General features: G+C 57.7%; 1 protein-coding gene across 23 annotated transcripts in view; it reads left to right on the top strand.

Moving 5' to 3' along the window:
• The window catches only part of KIF1A (kinesin family member 1A), a 31,763-nt gene that overhangs the window by 3,598 nt on the left and 4,083 nt on the right, over positions 1-24,082 (top strand). For 3 of the 23 annotated variants that reach the window (XM_032446526.1, XM_032446531.1, XM_032446527.1), the window contains exons 3-45: positions 1,844-1,920; positions 2,011-2,190; positions 2,555-2,620; positions 2,726-2,904; positions 3,138-3,249; positions 3,403-3,480; positions 3,745-3,810; positions 4,142-4,159; positions 4,429-4,504; positions 4,601-4,679; positions 4,865-5,007; positions 5,349-5,375; positions 6,570-6,778; positions 7,003-7,082; positions 7,232-7,307; positions 8,873-8,952; positions 9,178-9,284; positions 9,445-9,528; positions 9,617-9,797; positions 9,873-9,945; positions 10,155-10,248; positions 10,719-10,867; positions 11,121-11,299; positions 11,398-11,535; positions 12,226-12,483; positions 15,327-15,445; positions 15,522-15,607; positions 15,787-15,925; positions 16,040-16,208; positions 16,492-16,582; positions 16,735-16,853; positions 17,010-17,065; positions 18,184-18,292; positions 18,408-18,474; positions 18,571-18,655; positions 18,901-19,006; positions 20,302-20,328; positions 21,432-21,455; positions 22,659-22,773; positions 22,979-23,112; positions 23,247-23,308; positions 23,450-23,595; positions 23,843-24,055. In XM_032446526.1, the coding sequence (XP_032302417.1) occupies positions 1,844-1,920; positions 2,011-2,190; positions 2,555-2,620; positions 2,726-2,904; positions 3,138-3,249; positions 3,403-3,480; positions 3,745-3,810; positions 4,142-4,159; positions 4,429-4,504; positions 4,601-4,679; positions 4,865-5,007; positions 5,349-5,375; positions 6,570-6,778; positions 7,003-7,082; positions 7,232-7,307; positions 8,873-8,952; positions 9,178-9,284; positions 9,445-9,528; positions 9,617-9,797; positions 9,873-9,945; positions 10,155-10,248; positions 10,719-10,867; positions 11,121-11,299; positions 11,398-11,535; positions 12,226-12,483; positions 15,327-15,445; positions 15,522-15,607; positions 15,787-15,925; positions 16,040-16,208; positions 16,492-16,582; positions 16,735-16,853; positions 17,010-17,065; positions 18,184-18,292; positions 18,408-18,474; positions 18,571-18,655; positions 18,901-19,006; positions 20,302-20,328; positions 21,432-21,455; positions 22,659-22,773; positions 22,979-23,112; positions 23,247-23,308; positions 23,450-23,595; positions 23,843-24,055 (4,676 nt within the window). The remainder of the gene's footprint in view (positions 1-1,843; positions 1,921-2,010; positions 2,191-2,554; positions 2,621-2,725; positions 2,905-3,137; positions 3,250-3,402; positions 3,481-3,744; positions 3,811-4,141; positions 4,160-4,428; positions 4,505-4,600; positions 4,680-4,864; positions 5,008-5,348; positions 5,376-6,569; positions 6,779-7,002; positions 7,083-7,231; positions 7,308-8,872; positions 8,953-9,177; positions 9,285-9,444; positions 9,529-9,616; positions 9,798-9,872; positions 9,946-10,154; positions 10,249-10,718; positions 10,868-11,120; positions 11,300-11,397; positions 11,536-12,225; positions 12,484-15,326; positions 15,446-15,521; positions 15,608-15,786; positions 15,926-16,039; positions 16,209-16,491; positions 16,583-16,734; positions 16,854-17,009; positions 17,066-18,183; positions 18,293-18,407; positions 18,475-18,570; positions 18,656-18,900; positions 19,007-20,301; positions 20,329-21,431; positions 21,456-22,658; positions 22,774-22,978; positions 23,113-23,246; positions 23,309-23,449; positions 23,596-23,842; positions 24,056-24,082) is intronic. The other 20 variants (XM_015871269.2, XM_015871264.2, XM_032446534.1 and 17 more) reach the window with 18 other exon arrangements.

Below are 24,082 nucleotides of genomic sequence, written 5' to 3'. Positions count from 1 at the left end.
ACGGGGATGGGGACCCCGGCCTCCTTCCCACAGTCCACTGTCCTGAGGGCAGTGTGGCACTGAATGGCCACGGGCCACAGCTGGAGGAGCCCAGCAGGCACTGCTGCCCACAGTGCTTTTCTAGGTGCATCCCCACACTGATATCTGCTCTCTGGGCTTTATCTCAGCCTGAGGCCTGATGTGTCTGTTGTCATGGCAAAACACAGGGCTTTAAAGTATGGGGATTAATTTCATTCTGCTTTGTTCAGTTCAGTACTCGTGTGTGGCAAGGATAAGCAACATCTCCAGATGTTCTCCTCTTCCCTCCCTTGTCCATACATCTTTCCCCTCCATCATAGAATCATTAAGGTTGGAAAAGACCCCCAAGAACATCCATCCCATCCATCCACTCGGTGACAAATAACCAGGGGGAAAAGAGGGACATGTAGAGCATTGGAGCTTTGGAGATGGGACAAGATGGGAGACCCACAGGGCCACAGTGCATTTCCCCATTTCCCAGCCATGGGCTATGCTGTGTCCATGCCCCCCCGCCAGCTGCATGGCTGCAGCTGGGGCACACGGAGCCGCTCCGTGCCATCCCCACTGCTCCCAGCCCTGTGCCCGGCACTGACAGCACTGCGACATGGAATGTCCTCCCCGTGCCAGCTCCTTCTCACTGTGGGTTTTGGTCCTGACCCCTCCTTTGTCACCTTTATGGTGACAGGTCAAGGACACGTTGCCAATTCAGTACGGCCAAGCCCGTTCCCTAGCGACCCCGCTGTTCATGAGAAGACTTCATCATTAATTTAGGACCTGGGTTGTATCAAGCACAGCAGTGGTTGTGGTGTTCTCACGTTTGCGCTGGGTGCTTTTTCACCCCATTCCAAACTGGAGCACTTGGGATGGCTGTGCCGTGGGTACTGCTCCGCGCAGGTGGGCAGCACTGCAGGCACCTGCTGGTGTGGGGCAGGAGGATGGGCAACAGGATGGCAATGGGGCATCCCATCCTGGGGGAGATCCATTGGAATTTGGGCTGAAGAACCCACTGAAATTTGAGCTGCAGAATCCACTGTAATTTGGGGTGCAGAACCCACTGTGGTTCATGCAGCCCCCCCAGCTGCTCAGCAAGCTCCCAGCCCTGCAGCAGTGGCAGGGAGCACTGTGGTCCCTCAGCCAATGCTGCATGCTGGCAGGGCTCTTCTTGGGGGCTGTGCGTACAAAGCTGGGGGCTGATTTCCTCCCCCTCCCCACACACAGCCCTGCGCATGTCCCGCAAGGGCATCTCAATGTCAGCAGTGATGGCTGAGCGCTGTGTCCCGTGACTGCCCTCCTGGTTTGGGTTTCTTCTGACGCATCTCTGAGCATCGGTTATTTCAGAGCAAAAAAAGCATCATAAACACTCCATGGGGTGGGGGAGAAAGGGAAAAAAAAGCACCGAGCAAGTGAGAAAGAGAAGTGATGCAGTCTCTGATTTCCATGGCAACATCCTTTTCACCAGGGGATGGGAAAAAGCAGGCTCTTGTTTCTGCTGGCGGTTTAACACAGGGCATTAATCACCCTGCTGCTGCGGGGAGGATCAGGTACCAAAATAAAGCAGCGAGCTGGAGGGGGCTGGGAGCACTGAGCCCGCCCCGCTCCAAGTCCCTGGGGGTGGCTGTAGGGGATTGGGGCGATGGGGCAGGAGGGAGCCCAATGGAAGGAGCTGCTCCCCCTCACTGTGCACACCCACATGAGGCTTAGCCCTCCTGCCTGCCCTGTTTCCAACCCAGTGGGGATTTAGGAGTGAGCCCATCGCAGCCTGCTCAGGGTGTGGGATTCGGTGCTGCCACCTGGTTTCATCATATCCCTCTCTGTCTGCTCCCAGCTATCCTGAACCCGAAGCAGCCCAAAGAGACACCCAAAAGCTTCAGCTTTGACTATTCCTACTGGTCCCACACCACGGTAAGCAGCGGGGTCTTGAGCCCGGATGGAGGGGGATGCAGCAGGATGACCTCCTTCTCTGATTTCTCCTCTCCTGCCTCCTCTCCGCAGCCCGCAGACATCAATTATGCATCTCAGAAGCAGGTGTACCGCGACATCGGCGAGGAGATGTTGCAGCATGCCTTCGAAGGCTACAATGTCTGCATCTTTGCCTATGGACAGACCGGTGCTGGCAAATCCTACACCATGATGGGGAAGCAGGAGAAGGACCAGCAAGGCATCATCCCGCAGGTACTGCCTGGTGAATCGTAGCATCACTAAGGTTGGAAAAGAACCCTAAGTTCCCCAGATCTGACCCCAGCCCACCCCACCGTGCCCACTGCCCACATCCCTCAGTGCCACATCTCCACAGCTCTGAGCACCTCCAGGGATGGTGACTGCCCCACCTCCCTGTGCAGCCGTGCAGCGCCTCGCTGCTCTGTCTGAGAAGAAATTATTCTTAACATCCAACCTGAAAAGCTGCCTCACACCTGAGCAGGATGCCCAAGGAAGGAGTCAGAGGGAGGGACAAATGGGGGAGATGATCTGTGGGTTGGAGGGCACCGCAGAGCATCCCTCTGCCTGGGACTGAGCATCCCAACTCTTCCCTCTGCAGCTGTGTGAGGACCTCTTCTCCCGAATCAATGACACAACCAACGACAACATGTCCTACTCCGTGGAGGTAGGCACATCTCCTGGGAGGGGGTTGTTGGAGGCCCTGTGTGTTGGCTGTGCACCAACACCATTAATTCAAAGCGAAACTCAGCCCTGTGCATGCTGATCCCAGGTGAGCTACATGGAAATCTACTGTGAGCGAGTGAGAGACCTCCTGAACCCCAAGAACAAGGGGAACCTGCGGGTGAGGGAGCACCCCCTCATGGGTCCCTATGTGGAGGACCTTTCCAAGCTGGCCGTGACCTCCTACAATGACATCCAGGACCTGATGGACTCGGGGAACAAGGCCCGGTGAGTGGGGTGCAGGAGAGCACTGGGACATAAAGGTATTTGTGAATGGGCTGAAGTTGGCTAAAAACCTTTCCCTGGCACTGGGGGGAGGGTGAGAGTTTGGTGCCTCTACTTCCCCAGAAGGGAGGCAAGATGGTCACAACTGCTGTGGCTGCCCTGCCCCATCATTGCCCCCACCATCACCGCTCTGGCACCCCCTGCAGAGTGCGATGCCTTCTGTCCTCTCCCCACAGCACGGTGGCTGCCACCAACATGAATGAGACCAGCAGTCGTTCGCATGCCGTCTTCAATATCATCTTCACCCAGAAGCGGCACGATGCCGAGACAGACATCACCACTGAGAAGGTGAGAGCAGAGCCCCTGGGAAACCGGAGAGGACACAGTGAGGGCTTTCTGTGCCACTGTTAGCTGTGGAGAGCATCTGGGAAGGGGTTGGGTACCAGTGTGTTGGACAAGTGCCGAGCCTGCTACAGCTGCCTGCTCTGTCTCTGCCTGCAGGTCAGCAAAATCAGCCTGGTGGACCTGGCTGGCAGTGAGCGAGCTGACTCGACTGGTGCGAAGGGCACAAGGCTGAAGGTGAGTGTGGAATGGTGATGGTTCCAGGCTGCTGGTCCTCAGGTGTTCCTTGTCCTTTCCCTGCACTGGAAAGTGCCACTTTTTGAGTTGCCCAGTGGCAGATAAAGCAGGATCCACAGGCTCCGCTTGGGAGTTACTGGTTGCCCAGTAAGACCAGTTGCTGTTTGCACACCCTGCACTGGCGCTTCCCCATCCCTCTGGGCTACTGGGCTTTAGTGCTGCTCTGAAACAGGGCCTGATGATAAGGGCTTTTCTCTCCATCAGGAAGGAGCAAATATCAACAAGTCCTTGACCACACTGGGAAAAGTCATCTCTGCTCTGGCCGAAATGGTAGGTAGCCTGAGCGTGGGTGAACAGCCCCATGAAGCACCCAAATTCCCATCTCCAAGGGAGGTTGGGCACCCAAGCTCTCAGATATGGAGCACCCAAGCTTCCATCTCCAAAGGGGATGCAGAACCTAGACTCCCAGCTCTGAGGGGTACGCAGACACATCCCAACCTATCCTGCACTGCCTAGCCCCTGTGGTGGGAGTCAGCTCATCTGATAACACTCTTGGGATCCCTTGCTGGGTGAAGGGATGGGGAGCATCTTACTGTCACCTCCCTGCCCAGCTCTTTTCTATTAGCAACAGAACTAAACAATTTTTCTACTTTCTTTGCAGGATTCGGGGCCAAATAAGGTGCGTGCTCTGATGGGGCCGGGTGGGTTTGTCTCTTGAAGAGTGGAAGTGGGTTGTGTGGTGGTTTGAGGTGAACCCTGTAGGGGTGAGACACTATACGGACCCAGCTCACACTTCTCTTGTGGGTTAGGCTGATCCCTCAGCATCATGGTCAATGCATGACTCTTGTTAGACACCTCCCAGCCCTTGCAGTGCATTTTGCTGGCAGGATCTGAACATATCAGCAAAAAGGAGAGTGGACAGCCTGACCTTCCTCTTCCTTTCTCCAGAACAAGAAGAAGAAGAAGACAGATTTCATCCCATACCGAGACTCGGTGCTGACCTGGCTGTTAAGGGAGAACCTCGGTGAGGCTGCGGGCACAGGGTCTGGGGGGCATGGCTTGGGGGGCACGTCTGCTGCAGAGACCACAACTCACTGAAACCCCATGTCTGTCTGCACAGGGGGCAACTCCAGGACGGCCATGGTTGCTGCACTCAGCCCTGCTGACATCAACTACGATGAGACTCTCAGCACATTAAGGTAGGCTTTGGCAGGAGGTCCAGTCTTGGTTATGTCTCCAAAGCCCATCTGTTCCCTCATGCTCTGTGTCCCTTCCCTTCAGAAGGGAGGAGGTGAGGGCTGCCTACAGGCCCCTGCAAAGGGGACAATGCCCTGCTCTGGGTTCTCTGTCCAGCCACCTTCCTCAGAGCCCTGTCTCTCCTCAGATATGCTGATCGTGCTAAGCAGATCCGCTGCAATGCTGTCATCAACGAGGACCCCAACAACAAGCTGATCCGAGAGTTGAAGGATGAGGTGGCCCGCCTGCGTGACCTTCTCTATGCCCAGGGGCTTGGGGACATCATTGACAGTAGGTACCATGCTGGGCAGAGCCAGGCTGGGGTCCTGTGGGGATGCTCCTAGAGCTGCCCCATGTCCTGCTCCACACTCAGACCATCTCATTGCCCACCTCACTGTGAGGAACGGTGCATCCCCTCCTTGTTACCACCCTGCTGGGACATCTATGACCAGCCCCACATATGCCATTCCAGAGCCCTGATTACCCCACAGCCTGTGTCCCACTGCCTGGGATGATGCTGGGGGAGCCAAGGCCTCTCCTCCCCGTGCTTTCAGGCTGTTGTCAATCCTACCTAGATGAACCCACTCTTGTTCTGTTTTCTTTGTCTTCCCCCCGCTGTCTCTCTCTCTTAGCCCACCCTGCTGCGGGAGGATCCAAATGTGTGTATTGCCTGTCACTGGTACTCTGTGTTGCTTCTCTGCTTTGGGGAGGCTGTGCCAAGGAGCATTTGTGCAGCATGGGGAAGGGCTCCCACAGCTGGCAAAGGGGCAGTGGCAGAGCACGGTGCCCTCCTGCAGGAACTGCTGGCACAGGGATGTCCCTGCACTGCTGCCATGCCCTTCCCTTGTGCAGGGCACGCTTACTGCAGTGTGAGGTCCTGCAAATTCTCCTGGTGGGACCTGGTGTAACAGTCACCACAAGGACCCTTCTCCCCATGCTGCAACTGTGCTTCCCCTTGCTGCTGCTGCGGCTGCTGCTGGGCTGGGTGCTGCTTCTGGAACTGCTTCTGCAGGCATGGGCCCTGCTCCCAGGGCAAACCGGTGTCAGGCAGGCATGGTGTAGTGTGGGTGGCCTTGGGACACCTCAGAGACCAGTCCTGCTGAGGGTCATCCTGGGGGCAGCAGAGGAACAGGGTGAATTCCAGCTGGAGACTTCATGAAGTGATGGGGCTCCTGTTCCCAAGCAGCCAGAGGGTGACACCATCTCTCCATGTAGTGCGTGGGCAGACGGAACAGTTCTCTCCATAGAAGCTGGCCCCTAGGAGCAGGAAGTTTGGAGTGGCCAGCATTCACAGACAGGGGATGTTGACCCATAGCTACGTGGATTGCACAGCAGCAGCAGCTGCAAGCATCCCACTGAGAGATGGGACCAGCAGCCGGTGGTTACTGGTGCTTGAGGTACTGGGCTGCAGTGAAGTCTGAGCACAAGTCCCTGTCCCCTTGTCTCCTTTGCAGGGTGAGGGCACCTGGCTCTCCTTGCTCTCCCCTGATGCCCCTGTCTCCCAGCCCAGCTCACCTAGCACCATGGGGCAGGATGGCAGGGCAGCTACATGTGCTTGGGCAGGATGCTTTAGGCACCGTGTTGTCAAAAAACACCATCCCCAGCAGCCCAGGGAGGGCTCCCGGTCTGCTCCAGGGCTGCTTCTGACAGTGGCCTCAGGGCACTGCTGCTGATCCGCTGTGCCAACGCTCTGTCTTTTTCATTTAATTTCCGCCTTTCTTCTTGCCACCTTTTCTTTTCTTTTTATTTTTTCCAACAGCTTTTCTTGTCTCTGTCTTCTTTCTCTCTCTCTTTTCCTTCTTCCTGTCCACGTGTCTTCCCCCTGGCCCGTCCCTCTCCTTCCCCACTCGTAGATGTGTCCGACTTTGAGAACAATAATGGCACTATTGGGGCAGAGCTGAGCCAACGCCATGACAATCTCTCCACAGTGACCAACGCTATTGCTGGCATCAGCCCCTCTTCCTCCCTGTCAGCTCTCTCCAGCCGCGCAGCCTCTGTTGCCAGCCTCCAAGAGCGCATCATGTTTGCTCCAGGCAGCGAAGAGGCTATTGAAAGGCTCAAGGTAGGAGGCTGGCTTGTTGTACCTGCTGTTTGCTGCGTGTAGAGAATGAGACTCACTCCTGGGTGAGGAGTGGGATTGGTGTAGCAAGGCCAGGCTGGGGTTGTTGTTGCTCAGTGGGTTGCACAGATGCAGAGCCCATTTAAACCAGGCTGAATGTGGGACCAGCTCCCTGGCTGAGCCCAACCAAAATGTCCAAAACACTGAGTTGTCCTTCACCCTACCAGGAAACAGAGAAGATCATTGCTGAGCTGAATGAAACGTGGGAGGAGAAGCTGCGCAGGACAGAGGCCATCCGGATGGAGAGGTGGGTGGGATGGGACGGGGGCAGTTTGGTGACACCCACGGGTTCCAGCTGCACCTGGGGATGACAAAGACATCCCCAGAGGGCACACAGGGAGCTGTAATGGGTGGCTGCAGGGGCTGGTGCAGTTTTGACAGGCTCTCTTCCTGCAGGGAAGCCTTGCTGGCCGAGATGGGGGTGGCCATGAGGGAGGACGGAGGCACCTTGGGTGTTTTCTCTCCGAAAAAGGTAGGATCCTCTAATTCTCCCTGCTAAGGTGGGTGGTACCCATGCAGTTCCCTCCAAGCCTATTTGCCAGCCAGCCCCAGATATTTCCAGGGGTCTCTCAGAGACATTAACTGTTAGCACTGGAACCTGCAGTGCACGTTTTGGTGCCAGCCCTGCTCTGTCCATATGCCACAAGTTGCTGCAATAGAAGCACACAGATAAATAGAAGAGCTATTCCCTGCCCCACAGCACATGGAAGACACAGCTCTCATTCAAGAGACACCACGGAGCCCCCGTGACAGTTGTAGTGTTGGGCTCTTGGTGTCAGCTGCTATCACCTGCGGCATTTGATATTGCCATCAGCCTTCAGGGCTTCCTCGCTGGGAAACAAAGGCACAGGGGTATTAAATACCACTCCTGTTGGTAGCATCCCAGGAAGCATTTTGTGAGCAAACACTGGCCCTGCCCCAAGCAGCTCATCTGGCAGCGAGCCCTGCTAGTGCAGTGCTGCAGCTCCTCACCTCCACCTGAATACCTTATGGGACCCACGGGGTGAGGAGAGCAGCTTCTGCCCCCAGCCCCTGCTGGGACATGTGGAGATGAGAGCTTTGGGACCCCAGTGTGGCTCTTCTGACAGTTTTCACACCACTATCTTTGTTTTTCACCTGCCTCAGCCGCTGCCCATTAGGCCCCCCGATGTGTGTGTGGGAAGCGTGGGGGTGTATTCCCCAAAGCAGGTTGGTCCTGAGGTGACCTTGCTGTGATGCTCTTGGTGCCAACCTTCTCTTCAGCTCTCTGACTTCTCCAGCTGCTGGCGAGGACTGTTAGCTCCAAAAGCACTTAGAACTTACCCTGACTGTGAGCAAAGCACAGCCAGACCTTGTTGCCCTGCTGTACACCACCACTGGGGTGACAATTTGTCCAAATCTTGCAAATCTGGAGCAAAATTACAAACCAAAAGAGCCTCAGAGATTCAGACCCAGAGGGTCTGGATGGTATGTTATTCCTGCCAGCCACCATGGAGAACAGTTTGTGTTTCCCTTTACCTCCAGCTCTCCTGCCCTGTTTGCTGTGAGCCTCTTGTACCCATCATGGTTTCTGCAGCTGGGGATGCCTCTGCATGCAGGGTTCCCACAGGCTGATAGGACATTTCTTCTCTTTCTGAGAAACTCAGAGCTTCTCCTGCTGACAGAAGGTGCAATTGCAGCAGCCCACAGTGGGATGAGATAAGCAGAAATTCCCTCTCATCAAGAGCCCAGTGGCCATGGCTTGTGGGAAGGAAATGATGGGAGGGAGCTGATAAGAGACAGAGAGTGCAGATGTGGCCACCTCCATTTGAGGATTCCTTGTGCTGGGCCTATTTGCATCCCAAATATTCTCAGCAGCCAAGGAAAAGCCACTAAGAACTCAGTCCTTGGAAGAGCAAAGTGAGGAGGCTCATGCTGGAGTCCAGCCCTGGTTTTGTTGGCACTAGGTTGGGTTAGGGTTGCCACAGGGCTGGCTGGTCATGGAGGCTGAAGGATGAGGAGCAGGGGGATGAGCCTGGGTTTCACTGTGCCCTGGTGACTCTTTCTTGTGTCCCCCAGACGCCCCACTTGGTCAACCTGAATGAAGACCCGCTCATGTCTGAATGCCTTCTCTACTACATCAAGGATGGGATAACCAGGTGAGGGGCCGAGTCTGCTGGGCTCATATCTCAGTGCCACTGGGTACCTGCCCTCCTGCACCAGAACAGTACAGACACATTGGATAGCATGTATGTCTGTGGCAATCTCATGAGAAATGTTAGTCCTGCTGTGGTGCAACTCCAGAGATCACTTCGGGGTGAAGGACGTTTTAGGGCTGGTTTGAGAACAGATGCAGATGATGCGAGCTGCCTTTCCCCCAACAGGGTTGGCCGGGAAGATGCAGAGAAGAGGCAGGACATTGTTCTCAGTGGGCACTTCATCAAGGAAGAGCACTGCCTTTTCCGCAGTGACACGAGGACCGGCGGTGAAGGTACTGCTTGTCCTGAGGGGCTCCATCTGTCCAGGCTCATCTTGGGGTCCTGCCCTGGGTTTGGGCCTTGATGTGAGATTGGCCAAGCCCTGTTCATTGCTTACGGTGGGGATATGCCTGGAGGCCCAGGCTGCCCCTCCACCTGCTGCTTGTCACGCAGTGATTGTGACCCTGGAGCCTTGTGAAGGTGCTGACACCTACGTGAATGGCAAAAAGGTGACGGAGCCCAGCGTTCTGCGCTCAGGTGGGTCCCCAGGGGATGCTCCTGCCCACAGCTCCATGCACTGCGGCCATCCCTGCCACTAAACCCAAGCTTTTTGTCCATGCTGCAGGAAACCGGATCATCATGGGGAAGAGCCACGTCTTCCGCTTCAACCACCCCGAGCAGGCCCGGCAGGAGCGGGAGCGGACACCGTGCGCTGAGACTCCCTCTGAGCCTGTTGACTGGACTTTTGCTCAGAGGGAGCTTCTGGAGAAGCAGGGCATTGACATGAAGCAGGAGATGGAGCAGAGGTGGGCACGTAGGGCCGGGAGGAGGGTGAGGGCAGGAGCCCACTTGGTCATCCCAATCTTCTCTGCTCGTCCCAGGCTTCAGGAGCTGGAGGACCAGTACCGGCGGGAGAGGGAGGAGGCAAATTACCTTCTGGAGCAGCAGCGGCTGGTAGGTGGCCAGGCTTCCTGGGCTGTCCCAGCACCACCATGCCTGGAAGGAGTTTGCATGGGGCAGCTCTGTGCATCTTGGAATGATGACAAATCCGTCATCCCATCATTCCCGGGGCTGCTTGTCAACATGGACATGGAGGAAGGAGAGAAGGGGTGATGTACATTGTGTCCTGTGGGCTGTATTGTTTTTCTCCCTGCTTCCCCTAGGACTATGAGAGCAAACTGGAGGCTCTGCAGAAACAGATGGACTCTAGATATTACCCTGAAGCCAATGAGGAAGAAGAAGAACCCGAAGATGAAGGTGAGTGCCGGGTGACAAAGGAGGGATGGAAAAGTCTGGGTGGAAGGAGAGGATGAGCTGATGTTTCCGCAGATATGTTTGGTAGGGGAGCTGGTGTGCTCCAAGCAGCCTCAGCTTCACCTTCTGCCAGCCAGTTAGAGGAGACACTAATAAAAACATCTAGAAAACTGGTAGGAGGAAGGATTTTAGAGTGAACACCAAAAAATAAACTCCATTGCGACATCTGGCTGCAGAGCCTCAGGGAGCCAGTATGGAGTCACTGGGTGGAATTTCACAATGAGTTTGCCCACTGCTGCACTCCATGCCCTTCCACTCCTCCTTCTCCCCATGGCAGAGCAGGTGTTGCAGCGGGGACTGGATGCTTTCCATGGGGAGAAGGGCAGTGCACCCAGACACCTCATGCTGCATCCTTCTCCCAGCCTCAACAGCAGGGTGTGTGTGATGAGCATCCCTCTGTGTCCTTCCCACAGTGCAATGGACAGAGAGGGAGTTTGAGCTCGCCCTCTGGGCCTTCAGGAAGTGGAAGTGGTACCAGTTCACCTCCCTCCGTGACCTGCTCTGGGGCAATGCCATCTTCCTCAAGGAAGCCAATGCCATCAGTGTAGAATTGAAGAAAAAGGTGGGTGCTGATTCACTGATGGTGAGTGGTGGGTCTCACCATCATGGTGTTGCTGGGTGCTTATTGCTTGGTTTTTTGGGGAATGTGTGCTGTTGCTGCTTGCTGCCACAGCAAATGCACACAGACCTGTGTGCTGGCAGGGAGCTAAGGGAAGTGTATGTACCCACATAGTGATGCTGTGATGGGGAGAGCCCAGGCTGATGGCACCGTGGTCTTCAAGATGGGATCACCATTTTTCTCTGCCTCCTTCCAGGTGCAGTTTCAGTTCGTCCTCCTGACAGACACGCTATATTCACCTCTCCCTCCTGACCTGCTGCCTCCTGACGCCGCCAAGGACCGGGAGAAGCGGCCATTCCCCCGCACCATCGTGGCCGTGGAGGTGCAGGACCAGAAGAACGGGGCAACTCATTACTGGACCCTGGAGAAGCTCAGGTAGGGAGGGATCTCTGCGCTGGGCAGGCTCAGCAAGAGGGCTCCAGCAGCCCCAGCCTGGTTTCTCACCACTGCCCCTGGTGTCGTTGCATCTGCAGGCAGCGCCTGGATTTGATGCGCGAAATGTACGACCGTGCAGCAGAAGTGCCTTCGAGCGTCATCGAGGACTGTGACAACGTGGTGACTGGTGGAGATCCCTTCTACGACCGCTTCCCATGGTTCAGGCTGGTTGGCAGGTGAGCGCTTTGGCTCCTTCGATGTGCAGCCTGGAGGCACGGCATCCCTGTCGCCACCATGGCCCACACCGCGGACGGTCCCTTCTGGCCTCCCAGTGGAGCAGTGCCACCAGGCAGGGGCTGGCAGCTGCCAGTGGAGTGCTGGTGCCACCGTGCCCACCGCCTATGTGTGTGTGTGCACATCTGTAGGCGTCCGTGTCCAAGCGTCTGTCTGTGCCACCCATGCCGTGCGTCTCCATGTGCTTCCCACGCGGTGCCGGCAGTGAGGACGGGTGTCCCAATAAGGACACACAGATGTGTGTGCCTTAGAGGCCTCACCTCGTGCCACAGCAGCACCGGCAGTGGGACTTCCCCCTGGTGGGGTGGTGGGGTGTCCCCCAGCCTTATGTTGTGTGTTCCATCCCGCTGCGCTGTGCTGCCTGCAAAGCCAGCGCCGGGAATCCCCATGTTTGCACCAGTTTGTTGGGTCTCTCTTTTTCTCCACGTTCCATAGCTGACAGCCATTGGCGGCTCCCTTTAGAGACGCACCGGATGGGCAAGTCTCTATTTCCTGACTTCGCTCGGTTTGAGCAGAAAACAAACCAAGCCAAAAAAAAAAACAAAAACCAACAACCAAAATCCCTATTCTTGCTCTCTCTGTTTGGAACAGCTGGTGTTAACCTGTCTTCTATCTTGTTGTACTAACCTTAGTTCAGATATCTCTGGCTGCAACAGCTCTCCTCTTTTCAACACATGCATGAGCGAGCGCATGGCTGATCTCACCCCCTCCCCTACCTTCTCGAACCCCGACTCCGACATCACCGAGCCTGCTGACGAGCAGCACGAGGGGCAGGAGGAGGAGGAGGAGGAGGCGGAGGACCTGGAGGAAGACATCTTTCCGGAGTGCCCGCTGTGTGATGGCCGGGATCCGTTTTACGACCGCTCCCCCCTGTTCAGTTTAGTAGGAAGGTTGGTGAGGTTTTAGGAGAGCATGCTGGGAAGGAACTAGCTCTTTCGCATGAGGGAACTGCTTTCTGGCACGACCCCCACCTCCAGGGCGTCCCATGGGCGCAGGGGTGGCCGGTGGGTCGGGGCCACCGAGGTAGGGCTGTGACAAACACAGCAGCAAGGGCACAGGGCGAGTGCGAGAGCCCTGCTTTGGGCAGCCCCCAAAAACATGAGGTCTCCCTGAGTGCCACAGGACCTGCACTCGGGTTTCCATTCCCAGGGGTCCACCTGCCAGTGTAGTGAGGACCACAAGTGTGACACCACGAATGTAAGGCTCTGTGCTTTTGTCCCAGTGGTGCACGGGCCATGAGTTTTGCAGCTGTCCCAGTGCAGAAGGGAGAAATGGGGCTGTGCTGGTCGCTGTGAGCCCTGGCACCATCTGGTGGGGCTCAGGGGGAGCCCTGTGGGTGAGATGAGCTTGGGATCAGCAGGGGAAGAGAACTCTTTGGGAAATGGTGTTTTCTCTGTCTGTGCCTCATGCACTGATTGGGACCATCTCCATGGGTTGGCAGCTACAAGCACAGGGGATGCTCAGGAAGGGCACAAAGAGACCCAGGCTGCAAGAACAGGAAAGGAAAAGAGCCTTGATTTCTCCTCCCTGTGTGCCAAGATACCCTTGGGTTTGGTCACTCCTGGCCTGGAGAAATCAGGGAGGGTTTCTGGGCTCCAACTGTGCCTTCAAACTGTTGCAATCTGCCCATCCCCAAAACACCCCTGTGACACAGGCAGGGTGATGCTGGCCCCTAGCCTCACTGCAGAAGGCTTCCCAAGGGGACAAGGGATGTGTGCTCAGAGCAGGACTCAGAGCCCCCATTCCTGGGACTGTGGGGGTCCACCCAAGGCAGAACGCCCACCGTGCTGGGGCTGCTTCTCCCTTACCGTGTCCAAGTCTGGGGTGAGGGGAGGAGATGGAGCAGCACAGGCAGAGAGGGAGGAGGTGGGGTAAGAGCCCTGCAGCCTCAGACCGAAAGAGCTGGGTTCTTCCACCCCTTTTTTTTTCTTTTTTTTTTCTTTTTTTTTTTCTTTTTTCCTTTTTTTCTTTTATTTTCCCCCCAAAAAAACAAAACCAAAACTCTCAGGGGCACCTCAAAACCAAACCCGCTGACCTGCTGAGCAAACCTCTGCGGTCCCCCAGGTCATTCCCTCGGGCTCTCCTGACTTCTTTTCAGTCTGCCCCGGGTCTGGCTCCCCGCGCAGCAGCTGTGCTGGCCACATTTCTTGTGAAGTGTGCTTTGATTCGTTTACGATTGGATCCTTGGCTTTCATTTCTTTCTTTCTTTCTTTTTCTTTCAGTTTGGTTTTTCTTTTTTTTTTTTTTTTTTTTTTTTTTTTTTTTTTTTTTTTTTTTTTTTTTTGTTGTTGTTGTTTCAGTTTGGTTTTGTTTTAGTTTGGTTGTTTTTTAGCTGCTGGCTCTCTCTCTCCAAAGCTTTAGCAAAAAATTGGGGTTATTTCACTTTTGTCTTCCTTTGGAAAGGCTTTTCTTTGGTCTGAGCATGCCATCTTTGCACCTCACCAATCTTGTGGTTAGTGTCCCTGCCCTCCTTCCTCTAGTGACACACTTGTCCCCCTCCTCCCCACCCTCCTGCCTTCCCTCCCCATCTTCCCTTCCTCCTCCATCCCCTGGATTCATCCTCATGTGGGCTGCCCACTGATCTGGGGGCAGGAGAATTGCTCGTGGGCAGGAAATCCTAAATCCATGCCTGCCTCAGCCCTGGTGGCCAACAAGAAGAGCTGGGGCGAGACGCTTGGTGGGGGATTGCACTCTGTGTCTCGACCCCTCCTGGAGTTGTTTTGAGTGGAAAAAGCTTTGGACTTTTGGGTGGAAGAAGCCTTGGCCTGAGGTCGGCCCAAGCTGCAGCAGCAGCAGGGAGAACCTCTGCACCTCTGCAAGGCTGAATCTTTGAACACAGGGCTGTGGCCTTTCTGCAAGAGCCTTTCAGATGCTGTTTGGATGCCTACGAGACTGGGAAGCCTGGAGATGTCTGCGTCTGCCTTGGGAGCCTCCTGAAGCTGATGTGTCCTGACTGGTGCCATCAGGATCCTGACACACATGCGACACGAGGACATCACATTTCGAGACACGTGGGTGGGAAAGTGGGAACCAGCCATCCCTGATGAGGACATGAGTGCTAGAAGGACCTTTAAATACTGTGTCTTGGTCAGAAAGGATGAACGTTTGTCACCGGCTCCCAGCTAAGGAGGCAGAGGATGAGCCGGCCAGCTGTGAGCACAGGGAAGGCAGCAAGCAGAGGCCGAATGACTGAGGAATGCCACGTGCCTGTGCCCGGTTGGATACCTGGAGGAGGTCCCAGGGAGCTCAGCAGTCACACTGGACACAGCGTGGAGACACATGCATGCCACCAGCCACACCTCACAGCATCCCCAGCCACCTCCAGCCACCACCACGCAGGGCAGGGTCACCCGCAGAGGCTCTGATGCACAGGCCAGGACTTTCTCCTCCCCCCCTTTGCTCACACCAGCCTCTTCCTCCCTCCTCCCCCCCTTCCCACCCTGTCCTCGCCTCCGCAGCACCCCCAGCTCTCTCACAGCACCTCCTGCCCCCATCCTCCGGCTCGTCACCGCCAAGACGGTCCTCTGCCCAGCTTGCCCCCTCCCCAGGACGCGACAGCCGGAGAGACGCCGGCTCGCCCGCTCCCCGCCCCGCGCTGGCCCTGGCTGCCCCTCATGGCTTTGCTTTGCAGCGGTGACATGGGACCTGGCCGCCGGCGGCCGCCACCCGTGCGCTTTGGGATGCTCGGGCGGAGGCGGTGACGGCGGTCCCGTGTCGCTTCTCCCCCCGGCAGGGCCTTCGTCTACCTCAGCAACCTGCTGTACCCCGTGCCCCTGGTGCACCGCGTGGCCATCGTCAGCGAGAAGGGCGAGGTGAAGGGCTTCCTGCGCGTGGCCGTCCAGGCCATCTCAGGTAGGGACCAGTCCTGGTGCCGCTTCATCCTGCGCGTCCCCTGCCGTCCCAACACATGGCTGCTTTCCTCCTGCAGCCGACGAGGAAGCCCCAGACTACGGTTCCGGCGTGCGGCAGTCGGGGACGGCGAAGATCTCCTTTGACGATCAGCACTTTGAGAAGGTACGGCCGCAGCGGGGTATGGGATGGGGTCGGCTGCAGGGACCACAGCATCCCACCCTGTAGGGCTCTGCCTTGGATGGCAGCCCCTCGAGGAGCGGTGTGTCTGTGCTGGGGCTGCCCTCCTTTGGGTGCTGCAGTGGTGGCAGCTCCCTCAGCCCCGTTCCTCCATCCCCTTCCAGTTCCAGTCCGAGTCCTGCCCCGCTGTGGGGATGTCTCGGTCGGGGACCTCCCAGGAGGAGCTGCGCATCGTTGAGGGCCAGGGGCAGATCAGTGACTTGGGGCCCTCGGCTGATGAAGTCAACAACAACACCTGTGCAGGTGAGCAATGAGCTGCCAGTGCACAGCCAGAGGGGCATCTGAGTGCAGAAAGTCCCCAGCAGCAGCTCACCATCAGCACAATTCCACCTGCTGAGGGCTCTCCTCTCCCCACAGTGACCCCAGAGGACCTTCTCCTGGACAGCCCAGAGAAGTCCACGATGGATGGGCCTCTGGAGGCAGCTCTGGACCACCTGAAGCTGGGCAGCATCTTTACGTTCCGAGTGACCGTCCTGCAAGCCTCCAGCATCTCAGCAGAATATGCAGATATCTTCTGCCAGTTCAAGTGAGATCATGGTGCCCCCCACCTCTACACTTTGGCCTTCACCTCCCTTGGTTGCCCCAAAGCAGGGATAGTGTTGTGAGCTTTATCCCACCCTCTGCTTCCATTCCATCCAAGTCTTTCATGGGCAGTGGGGGCTGCAGATCAGGGTGGGGTGTCTTTCTATGCCAGCCCTGCCCAGGTGGCAGCACCCAGCCCTGGAACAGGCTACGTTCCTGTCCTCTCTCCCACTCCTGCTCCTCTGTGCTGCCCTGCAGTCCCCATACAACTTCTCTTCCCTTTACAGCTTCATCCATCGTCATGATGAGGCCTTTTCAACAGAGCCCTTGAAGAACACAGGACGAGGGCCACCACTGGGTTTCTACCATGTCCAAAATGTGAGCACCTTCCCTTCTGGCACCCCCTCACCTGCACATATGCTGGTGCCCATCCCTAGAGCAGCACCTTCCTCCTCAGTGCTCACTTTCTCAGCCCATCACATCCCTTTCCAAACTAGACAGCATGCTCATGTGTTCTTTCTCTCTCTCAGATCGCTGTGGAGGTGACCAAGTCCTTCATCGAATATATCAAGAGCCAACCAATTGTATTTGAGGTGTTTGGGCACTACCAACAACACCCCTTCCCACCCCTCTGCAAGGATGTCCTCAGGTGGGTGCGTGTGGGTCACACGTGGCTCGTTGTGCCTTCCCCCTGGTGCCATGAGGCTGGGATGGAACAGCACTGAGGGGACATGGAGGTGGTTGGCCCCAGACTGTGACCAGTTTCGGCCATGGTGGCTTTTACCCACACCTGTTCTCTCTGCAGCCCGCTGCGGCCATCCCGGCGCCACTTCCCACGGGTGATGCCGCTCTCCAAGCCAGGTAGGGGATGGTGTCCTGCCCCTCTCCCATGGTCCCCAGGTCGCAGAGCACATTCCCCGCTATGCCCCGCTCCCAGTGCCCTGTGCTACATGCCTGCAGAGCAGGGCTGGATGGCAGAACCTCAGGCACATCACAAAACGAGCACCCGGAGGCCCTTTGGCACCTGCTCGCTCAGTGTCTGGCTGATGCAAACCCCTTTGCAAGCATCTTTTCCCCCTGCTCCCGTGGCAGCCCCACAGCATCCCTCCCCTTGTGCCCAAGTGTCTGTGCGTAACCGCTTTGCTTTGTGTTGCCCTTTCTGTTTCCCTCCCTCCTCACAAGAGCACACCAGCCCCCTCCGGCTCACCCACTGCCCGCTGCCCGCCACCCTGGCAGGCTCGTTCCTGGACATGCTCTCCGGGCACGCTCTGGCGGCCGCTACCGCCGCCTCCTCCCTGCTGCGGCGTGGCGTGGAGGAGCCCGCCTGCCCACCGCCCCTGCCCGTCGCGGACCGCGCCGTCAGGAAGGCGCAGAAGCCGGGTTCGTGCTCGCATGAGCCTGCAGCACGGCCAGCAGCTGCTCGGGTTCCTCAGCGCAGCTGCCCGTCGGGGGGCACAGGGCAGCGGTGGGGGATGGCGTGGCGCTCCTGACGCCGCCTCCCAGGGGCTCCACGAGTCCCTTTGTCTGCTGAAACCCGAGTCGCTGTGGTTTTGCTGAGTGCGGTGGTTTGCTGTGATGCCTGCCCACCTCCCGCTCCAGCACCAGGGGTCCCGTGGCAGCCAGTGATCTGTCTGTCCCTGAGCAGCTCCATAGGTGCTGGAGCTGTGCTGTGTGCTCTGGGACCTGCTCCTGTCCCTGCTGGGGCCGGTCAGGTGTTCCGGGAGAAGCCCCATCTTGAACCCTTGCTGCTCTGATTTGGGAGTGGGAGGAGGTGCCCATGAGGTGCCCAGGATGGGGCTGCATCCCTCTGGTAGTGCTGCGTGCTGCCTCCTGCTTTGTTGCCACCTGCCTGGTAGCCCTGCTTATCCCCAAGCCCTGCCTGCTCTATGTCCCCCCGCTTGCTGCCGTGTGCCCCCAACCTCAGCAGCAACTTTCCCCTTTCTGCCTCGGAGTTAAGTTGTGCTTCCCACCCCCTACAGTGCCCGCCACCAAGCTGAGCACCATGACTCGTCCAAGTGCTGGGCCCTGCCAGTGCAAGTACGACCTGATGGTCTTCTTTGAGATCTGCGAGCTGGAGGCCAATGGCGAGTAAGTCCTGGGCAAAGGGGAGAGGGAGGCAGCATGGTGGATGGCAGCTCTGGAGAAGCATGATGGGCTTGGGCACGTGAGCAGAGCTGTGTCCCACCACTGTCCTCTCTTCCAGCTACATCCCAGCCGTGGTGGACCACCGTGGGGGCATGCCGTGCCATGGGACCTTCCTCCTCCACCAGGTACTCCCTGCCCAGTACCCAACCCCCTGCTCCTGCCCTTGTGCCCAGGAGCTGTGTTAATCACCACCCTATCCTCTCTGCCCTTGGCATTTTCAGGGCATCCAAAGGAGAATCACTGTCACCCTGGTGCATGAAACAGGCAGCCTGATCCGCTGGAAGGAAGTGCGGGAGCTGGTTGTGGGTAAGCAAAACCAAGACAGGGTTGCAAGGATAGCCTCCCAATCTCCCCACCTCCACTGACATTTCTGGAGGCTTTTGTGCCTCTTTTTCCCATCCCATTCACTGTTCACCTGCTATCATGCTTGCAGTAGCAGAGAGGTGACTGCCCCGTGGGTGCCAACACAGTGCCAGTGGGACATGGGGGTGCACACCATCCCCAGGGACCCTGTCAGGAGACCTGAGTGGGTTCCTTTGCTTTGTTTGCAGGTCGGATCCGGAACACCCCAGAAGCTGATGAGTCTCTTATTGACCCCAACATCCTCTCCCTGAACATCCTGTCCTCAGGCTACATCCACCCTTCGCAGGACGACCGGTGCGTGCCAATGCTTCTCTTGCACTTCCCCTGATTGCAGCACTGGGGGAGACAGGGAGCTGGTCCTGTTCAGTGGCAGTGACAGGACGTTGTGCTGTCCTTGTCACCAACTCGGTCCCGTGTCATGGCTACCTGGCTGGAAATGCCGCTTCATGCTCATGGCTGATCCCAGTGTGTCCGGGGCCGTGGGGGACACAAGGTCCCTCACACGTGTCCTGAGGGCTGTCCCTGCACTGCAGCTGTGATGTGGCCACACTGAGTGGTTGGAGCGTGTGAGTGTGGGACACTGTGACAGTGGGGACAGGAATGCAACCATTTGCTGGTGGCACAGGGAACAAACGATGGGGCTGATGCTGAGCTTTTGAGTGCTATAGGAGCACACTGGATGGCAGTGGGACTGTCTTTCCTTTTGCTTTTCTCCTTCCCACTGCAGACTGTCCCCAGGCTGGTGTGTCGGTGACAGAGCCCTGCCCGTGAGGTGCCACCCTGCAGTGCTGCTGGGGCAGCTCCTGGCCACACTGCAGGCAGGGAGCACCTGGGCATGGGCTGTGTGTGCAGGTGTCAGACATTGTCACAGCCACCGGGACAGCAGTGAGGCCAGGCAGGAGGCTGATGGCCTCAGAGCGGCGAGGAGGGTTCATACTTACAGAGCTGTGATGGTTTGTGCCGGGTGGCTGAGGCTTATGGGAGCCATGTGGATGTTATACCAGGCATACAGGCTTGTGGGACCGTGTTGATGTGCATCAGCTGCTGCTCTGGTCCATGATGCAGCCAGATCTGATCTCAGCAGCCCCAATGTAGCCTGGTGGAGGGGAACACAGCTCCTGCCTTCCCCATGCACTGGGTGCCCACCACCCCCTGGGGTGCCGCGGTAGGGGCAGCGGGCTCTGGATGGCACAGTGGGGGAACAGAGCACACTGGCTCCCAGCAGGACACCGAGGGGCCGCTGCAGCAACCCCGCGCTTCCATCCCACCATGTCCCGCATGCTTCGACCCCAGCCGCCTGCCGGGACATGAGGCCAAGGATGGCAGCAGGCTGAGCGGTGTCTGCCTTCGCTCTCCTCCCGGGCTGCTTCCGCTCCCTGCTTTGCAATCGTCCGCCCCGCCACCTCCATCGCCGACAGCAGCCCTGGCTCTGCCCTCCTCCCGCAGCCTTTTGGACCTTCCAGGGCAGCCGCTGGGACCCCGCTGCCCCCAGGCAGCCCCAAGGCCATTCCTTGCTTCCTTCCCAAACCTCTGCTGCCGCTGCCCATCTGAGCCCACACTAACCATGTGATTGTTTTGTGTTTTCGCAGGCAGTTTCTTGATTCGGATATGCCTAGGTATTATTTGTTTCCATTGTGTTTTTTTTTTCCACCCTCTCCACTCTCTCCCCTCTCTCCCCGCACCTCAGCACTCTCAGTCCCGCTGCCGGCAGCACTTGGGTTTCCAGCCCCCTCTCCACGTCCCCCTCCTCTCCCCACATCCTGGGCACCTCTCTCTCACGCTGCCCTTCCCTGCGGGTTCTGCTGTTTGTTTGGACCGTGCTCTCGCTCCTCCTCGCTCTCGCTGGCCTGCGCTCCCATCGCCCCATTTTTGTTTGCTTCTTGACTTTTCACACTGCTGCTCTCCTGGCTCTCTGGCATCCAGCTCTGGGCACGCAGCCCCTGCCCCATGCGGGGAGGGCACAGCGTGGCAGGCAGTGTGGGGATGTGTGCTGGATGTACGCACACCCTGCAGCCAGGTGCAGCCCTCCTGCAGGTGTAGGTGTGATGTATACATGGCAAAGTTGGATGCAGCAGGGATGGGGCTCTGGGCTCACTGCAGCAGCTGGACGCTGATCCTGCTCAGGGAACACTGAGGACAGCTGTCTGTCTGTCTGTCTGGCAGGGGTGCTTGGGGATCTCCTCATTGCCTTAATGTAGGCAACTTTCAGGCCCTGGGAGCACAGAGGATGCTCTGAGATCGTTGGAGGGGTCCTGCAGCGAGGGTAGAATTAAGGGAGGAAGGTGTGGAGCTGCAGAGGGCTTGCTGCAACATCCATAGAGATAAACCTTGGGATGCTCTCCCTGAGCAATCCTTCACCCCTGATTTGGGGGCCAGGAGAATGTGAGTGGTGATGCAGAGCTTGGTGGCACAAGAAGCAGCCACTGCAGAGCGAGGAACAGCCACCACGCCTGGTGGGGAATTCCCTATGGGCACAGCTCCATCTGCAGTGCGGGTGCTGAGATGGGCTCTGATGGTTGTTGTGCTCCCATCAGTCTCCGGAGCAGCCCCAGAGCAGACCGTCGTGCCACCCTGCTCCTCCTGGCACCTGGCTGGCCCCGTCCTGGGCAGCGGTTGCCGCAGGGCACACGATGGCTCCTTCCAGATGATGCTTTCTGACGTTTTGTTTTTCTGTGTGTGTACGTGTGTGTGTTTGTCCTGGGTTGCCTTCCACTTATAGCATTTCATTCGGAAATGACACTAGGTATTTTGCGTGCACATGCTCGGAATGGTCCCTCCCGCTTCTCTCTCTTTCTCCTTTGCCTCGTTCCTTCACTTTTTGCTCTTCTTTCCCCTCTCCCTTACTCTCCTCTTCTCTTATATCCTCCCTTGGGAGCTCTCTCTTCTCAAGTGCTCTGTCTGAAAAGCGATCCATCGCTTTGACTGTCTCACGTGGTTTTCACATAGGCAACACCTCTGAGAGTGTGACTTGCTGCTCTCCATCGTGGTGCCCCGGGCAGGGGTGATGGCTGTGCACCCATGGGTGCAGCCAAAGCCCCCCATGCTGGGAGGGCTGCCCTGCTCCCTGCCCTGATGCGGCTCAGTTCTGGCTGCCTGCACATGGCTGTGGCCAAGCGGTGGCTGCCTGGGGGTGCTCACAGAGGGGTCAGGGTGGCCCTGGGTGCATTGTGAATGTGGGTGCCCTGGCCGTGGGGAGGTAATGCTGGGGTTCCCCATGCTCTTGACCCAGAGCTGCCTTCTGCTTCCCCCTTCCCCTTACTGTACTGTCCAGACCCCAGAGTGCAACCAATGCTCTGCTCTGCACTGTCCTTTATGGGGTCCCACTGGTGCTCACCCCCCAGCTCCTGCTTGGACTCCCCACTGCACAGTGCGGAGATGGAAAGCACAGAATGAGGCAGCGGGCAGGGACAGGGCAGTGGCCAAGGAACAGGGGGGACAGTCCCATGGGCTCCAAATCCTGGCCCCTATATCCTGCTGGGGACTTCGCTGATAGGGGCTGTCCCTCTGTGCTGAGCATCCTCTCTCCTACCTACTCTGGCTGTCGTCACCTGTATGGTGACAGCTGCTCCCAGGGTGTGATGGGTGGCAGGGTGCTGGCCTGGGTGTGCTGGAGGTAGCTCACCTCGTGCTCTGGGGACATGCTCCCTCCTCTGTCCTTTTGTCCCGCATTCCCTGCCTTGCCTTGCACTCAGCTGAGCCCCTTGCTCCCAAACCCCTGTGCACACTTCAAGGGCACCCGTCTCCCTCCCGCTGCACCCATTCCGCCTCGGCTTTGCCTTGAGCCTGCATCCCCCGGAGTGGCTGCCCCCAGATGTCCCATGCATGCCCATGTATCCCTGCAGGCCTGCTGCAGCGCTGCAGAGGGAGGGAGGGAAGGAGGTGTCTCCTTGCTGTCTGCCTGGGATTTCAGGGGGATTGTTTCACTGTCTCTGCTCTGTCTTGGCAGGACTTTCTACCAGTTTGAGGCAGCGTGGGACAGCTCCATGCACAACTCACTGCTGCTCAATCGTGTCACCCCATACCGGGAGAAAATCTACATCACCCTCTCCGCCTACATCGAGGCAAGGACCATCTTGTGCTATTATAACACAAATAGGTGTTCCCTCACCATGGTGGCTTTCCCAGTGGAGTTAATGGGAAAAGACAAGGGCTCCTCCAGCCCTTCCTGCCTGCTGTGGTCTGCAGGGCACAGGGGTGCTGCCTGTATAACCCATGCACCCCACTGACACAGCCCCTCAGCTCTCCTCTCTCCCCACCCTGCTGCAGATGGAGAACTGCACCCAGCCCGCCGTCATCACCAAAGATTTCTGCATGGTTTTCTATTCCCGAGATGCCAAGCTCCCCGCCTCACGCTCCATCCGCAACCTCTTCGGCAGCGGCAGCCTGCGGGCTTCAGAGAGGTACCAACATCCTCCTGCTTTTGGGAGGGAGGAGAGGGGAGAAGCAATGCTTCCAGCACCCAGTGCTGCCCTGGAGTGTAGGGGGAACCTCAGAGTATGGGACAGAATCAGGTGACGTCTCCCTTTGCTTACAGCAACCGTGTGACGGGCGTCTACGAGCTGAGCCTGTGCCGCGTGGCAGATGCCGGCAGTCCAGGTGGGTGCCCTGTGGTGTGAGTGATTCTATGAGTTCCTGAGCCATGCGCCCATCCTTTGAGCCATGTGCCCATCCTTTGAGCCATGTGCCCATCCTTTGAGCCATGTGTCTGTCCCCTGAGCCATGTGTTTGCCCCCAAAGGCATGCAGAGGCGACGCCGGCGTGTGCTGGACACCTCCGTAGCCTATGTGCGGGGAGAAGAGAACCTGGCAGGCTGGAGGCCCCGAGGAGACAGCCTCATTTTGGAGCATCAGTGGGAACTGGAGAAACTCAGCCTCCTGCAAGAAGTAAGCTGTTGGGCTGGGAAGAGTTTCTTGGGGTTGAAATGGCACACCTTGCAACAGTGGGATTCCCAGCCCTCCTGGCTTTGTGTCATGGGGCTCTGTTCCTGCTGCACCGATGCTAGCCAGGTGCCTGCAGACTCAAAGCTAATAAGCAGCCGGGTTAATGCGGTGTGGGAAGTGCATCCCCCAGAAGATGCCTCCAAGCTGGGCAGGGGGAAACCTGGAGCTGAGCAGGGCTGCCCTCATCCAGGTGGAGAAAACCAGGCACTACCTTCTGCTGCGTGAGAAGCTGGAGACAACCCAGCGGCTGGGCCTGGAGACCCTGTCCCCGTGCTCCAGCGAGGATTCCGAGTCCCGAAGCACCTCCTGTGTCTCCTCCCCACTCTCGGCTGATGGGGCCCCAGAAGGACGGACCTCTCCTCCTGAAACACCCAGTGAGAGGCAGAAGGAGCTGGCTGTGAAGGTACCATCCTGGAGCCAGAAGGGCTTC

The sequence above is a fragment of the Coturnix japonica genome, chromosome 9, assembly GCF_001577835.2.
Source record: "Coturnix japonica isolate 7356 chromosome 9, Coturnix japonica 2.1, whole genome shotgun sequence".
NCBI classification, from domain to species: domain Eukaryota; kingdom Metazoa; phylum Chordata; class Aves; order Galliformes; family Phasianidae; genus Coturnix; species Coturnix japonica.
Note: the sequence above shows the minus strand (reverse complement) of the source record. Positions and strands in the feature narration are given on the sequence as shown.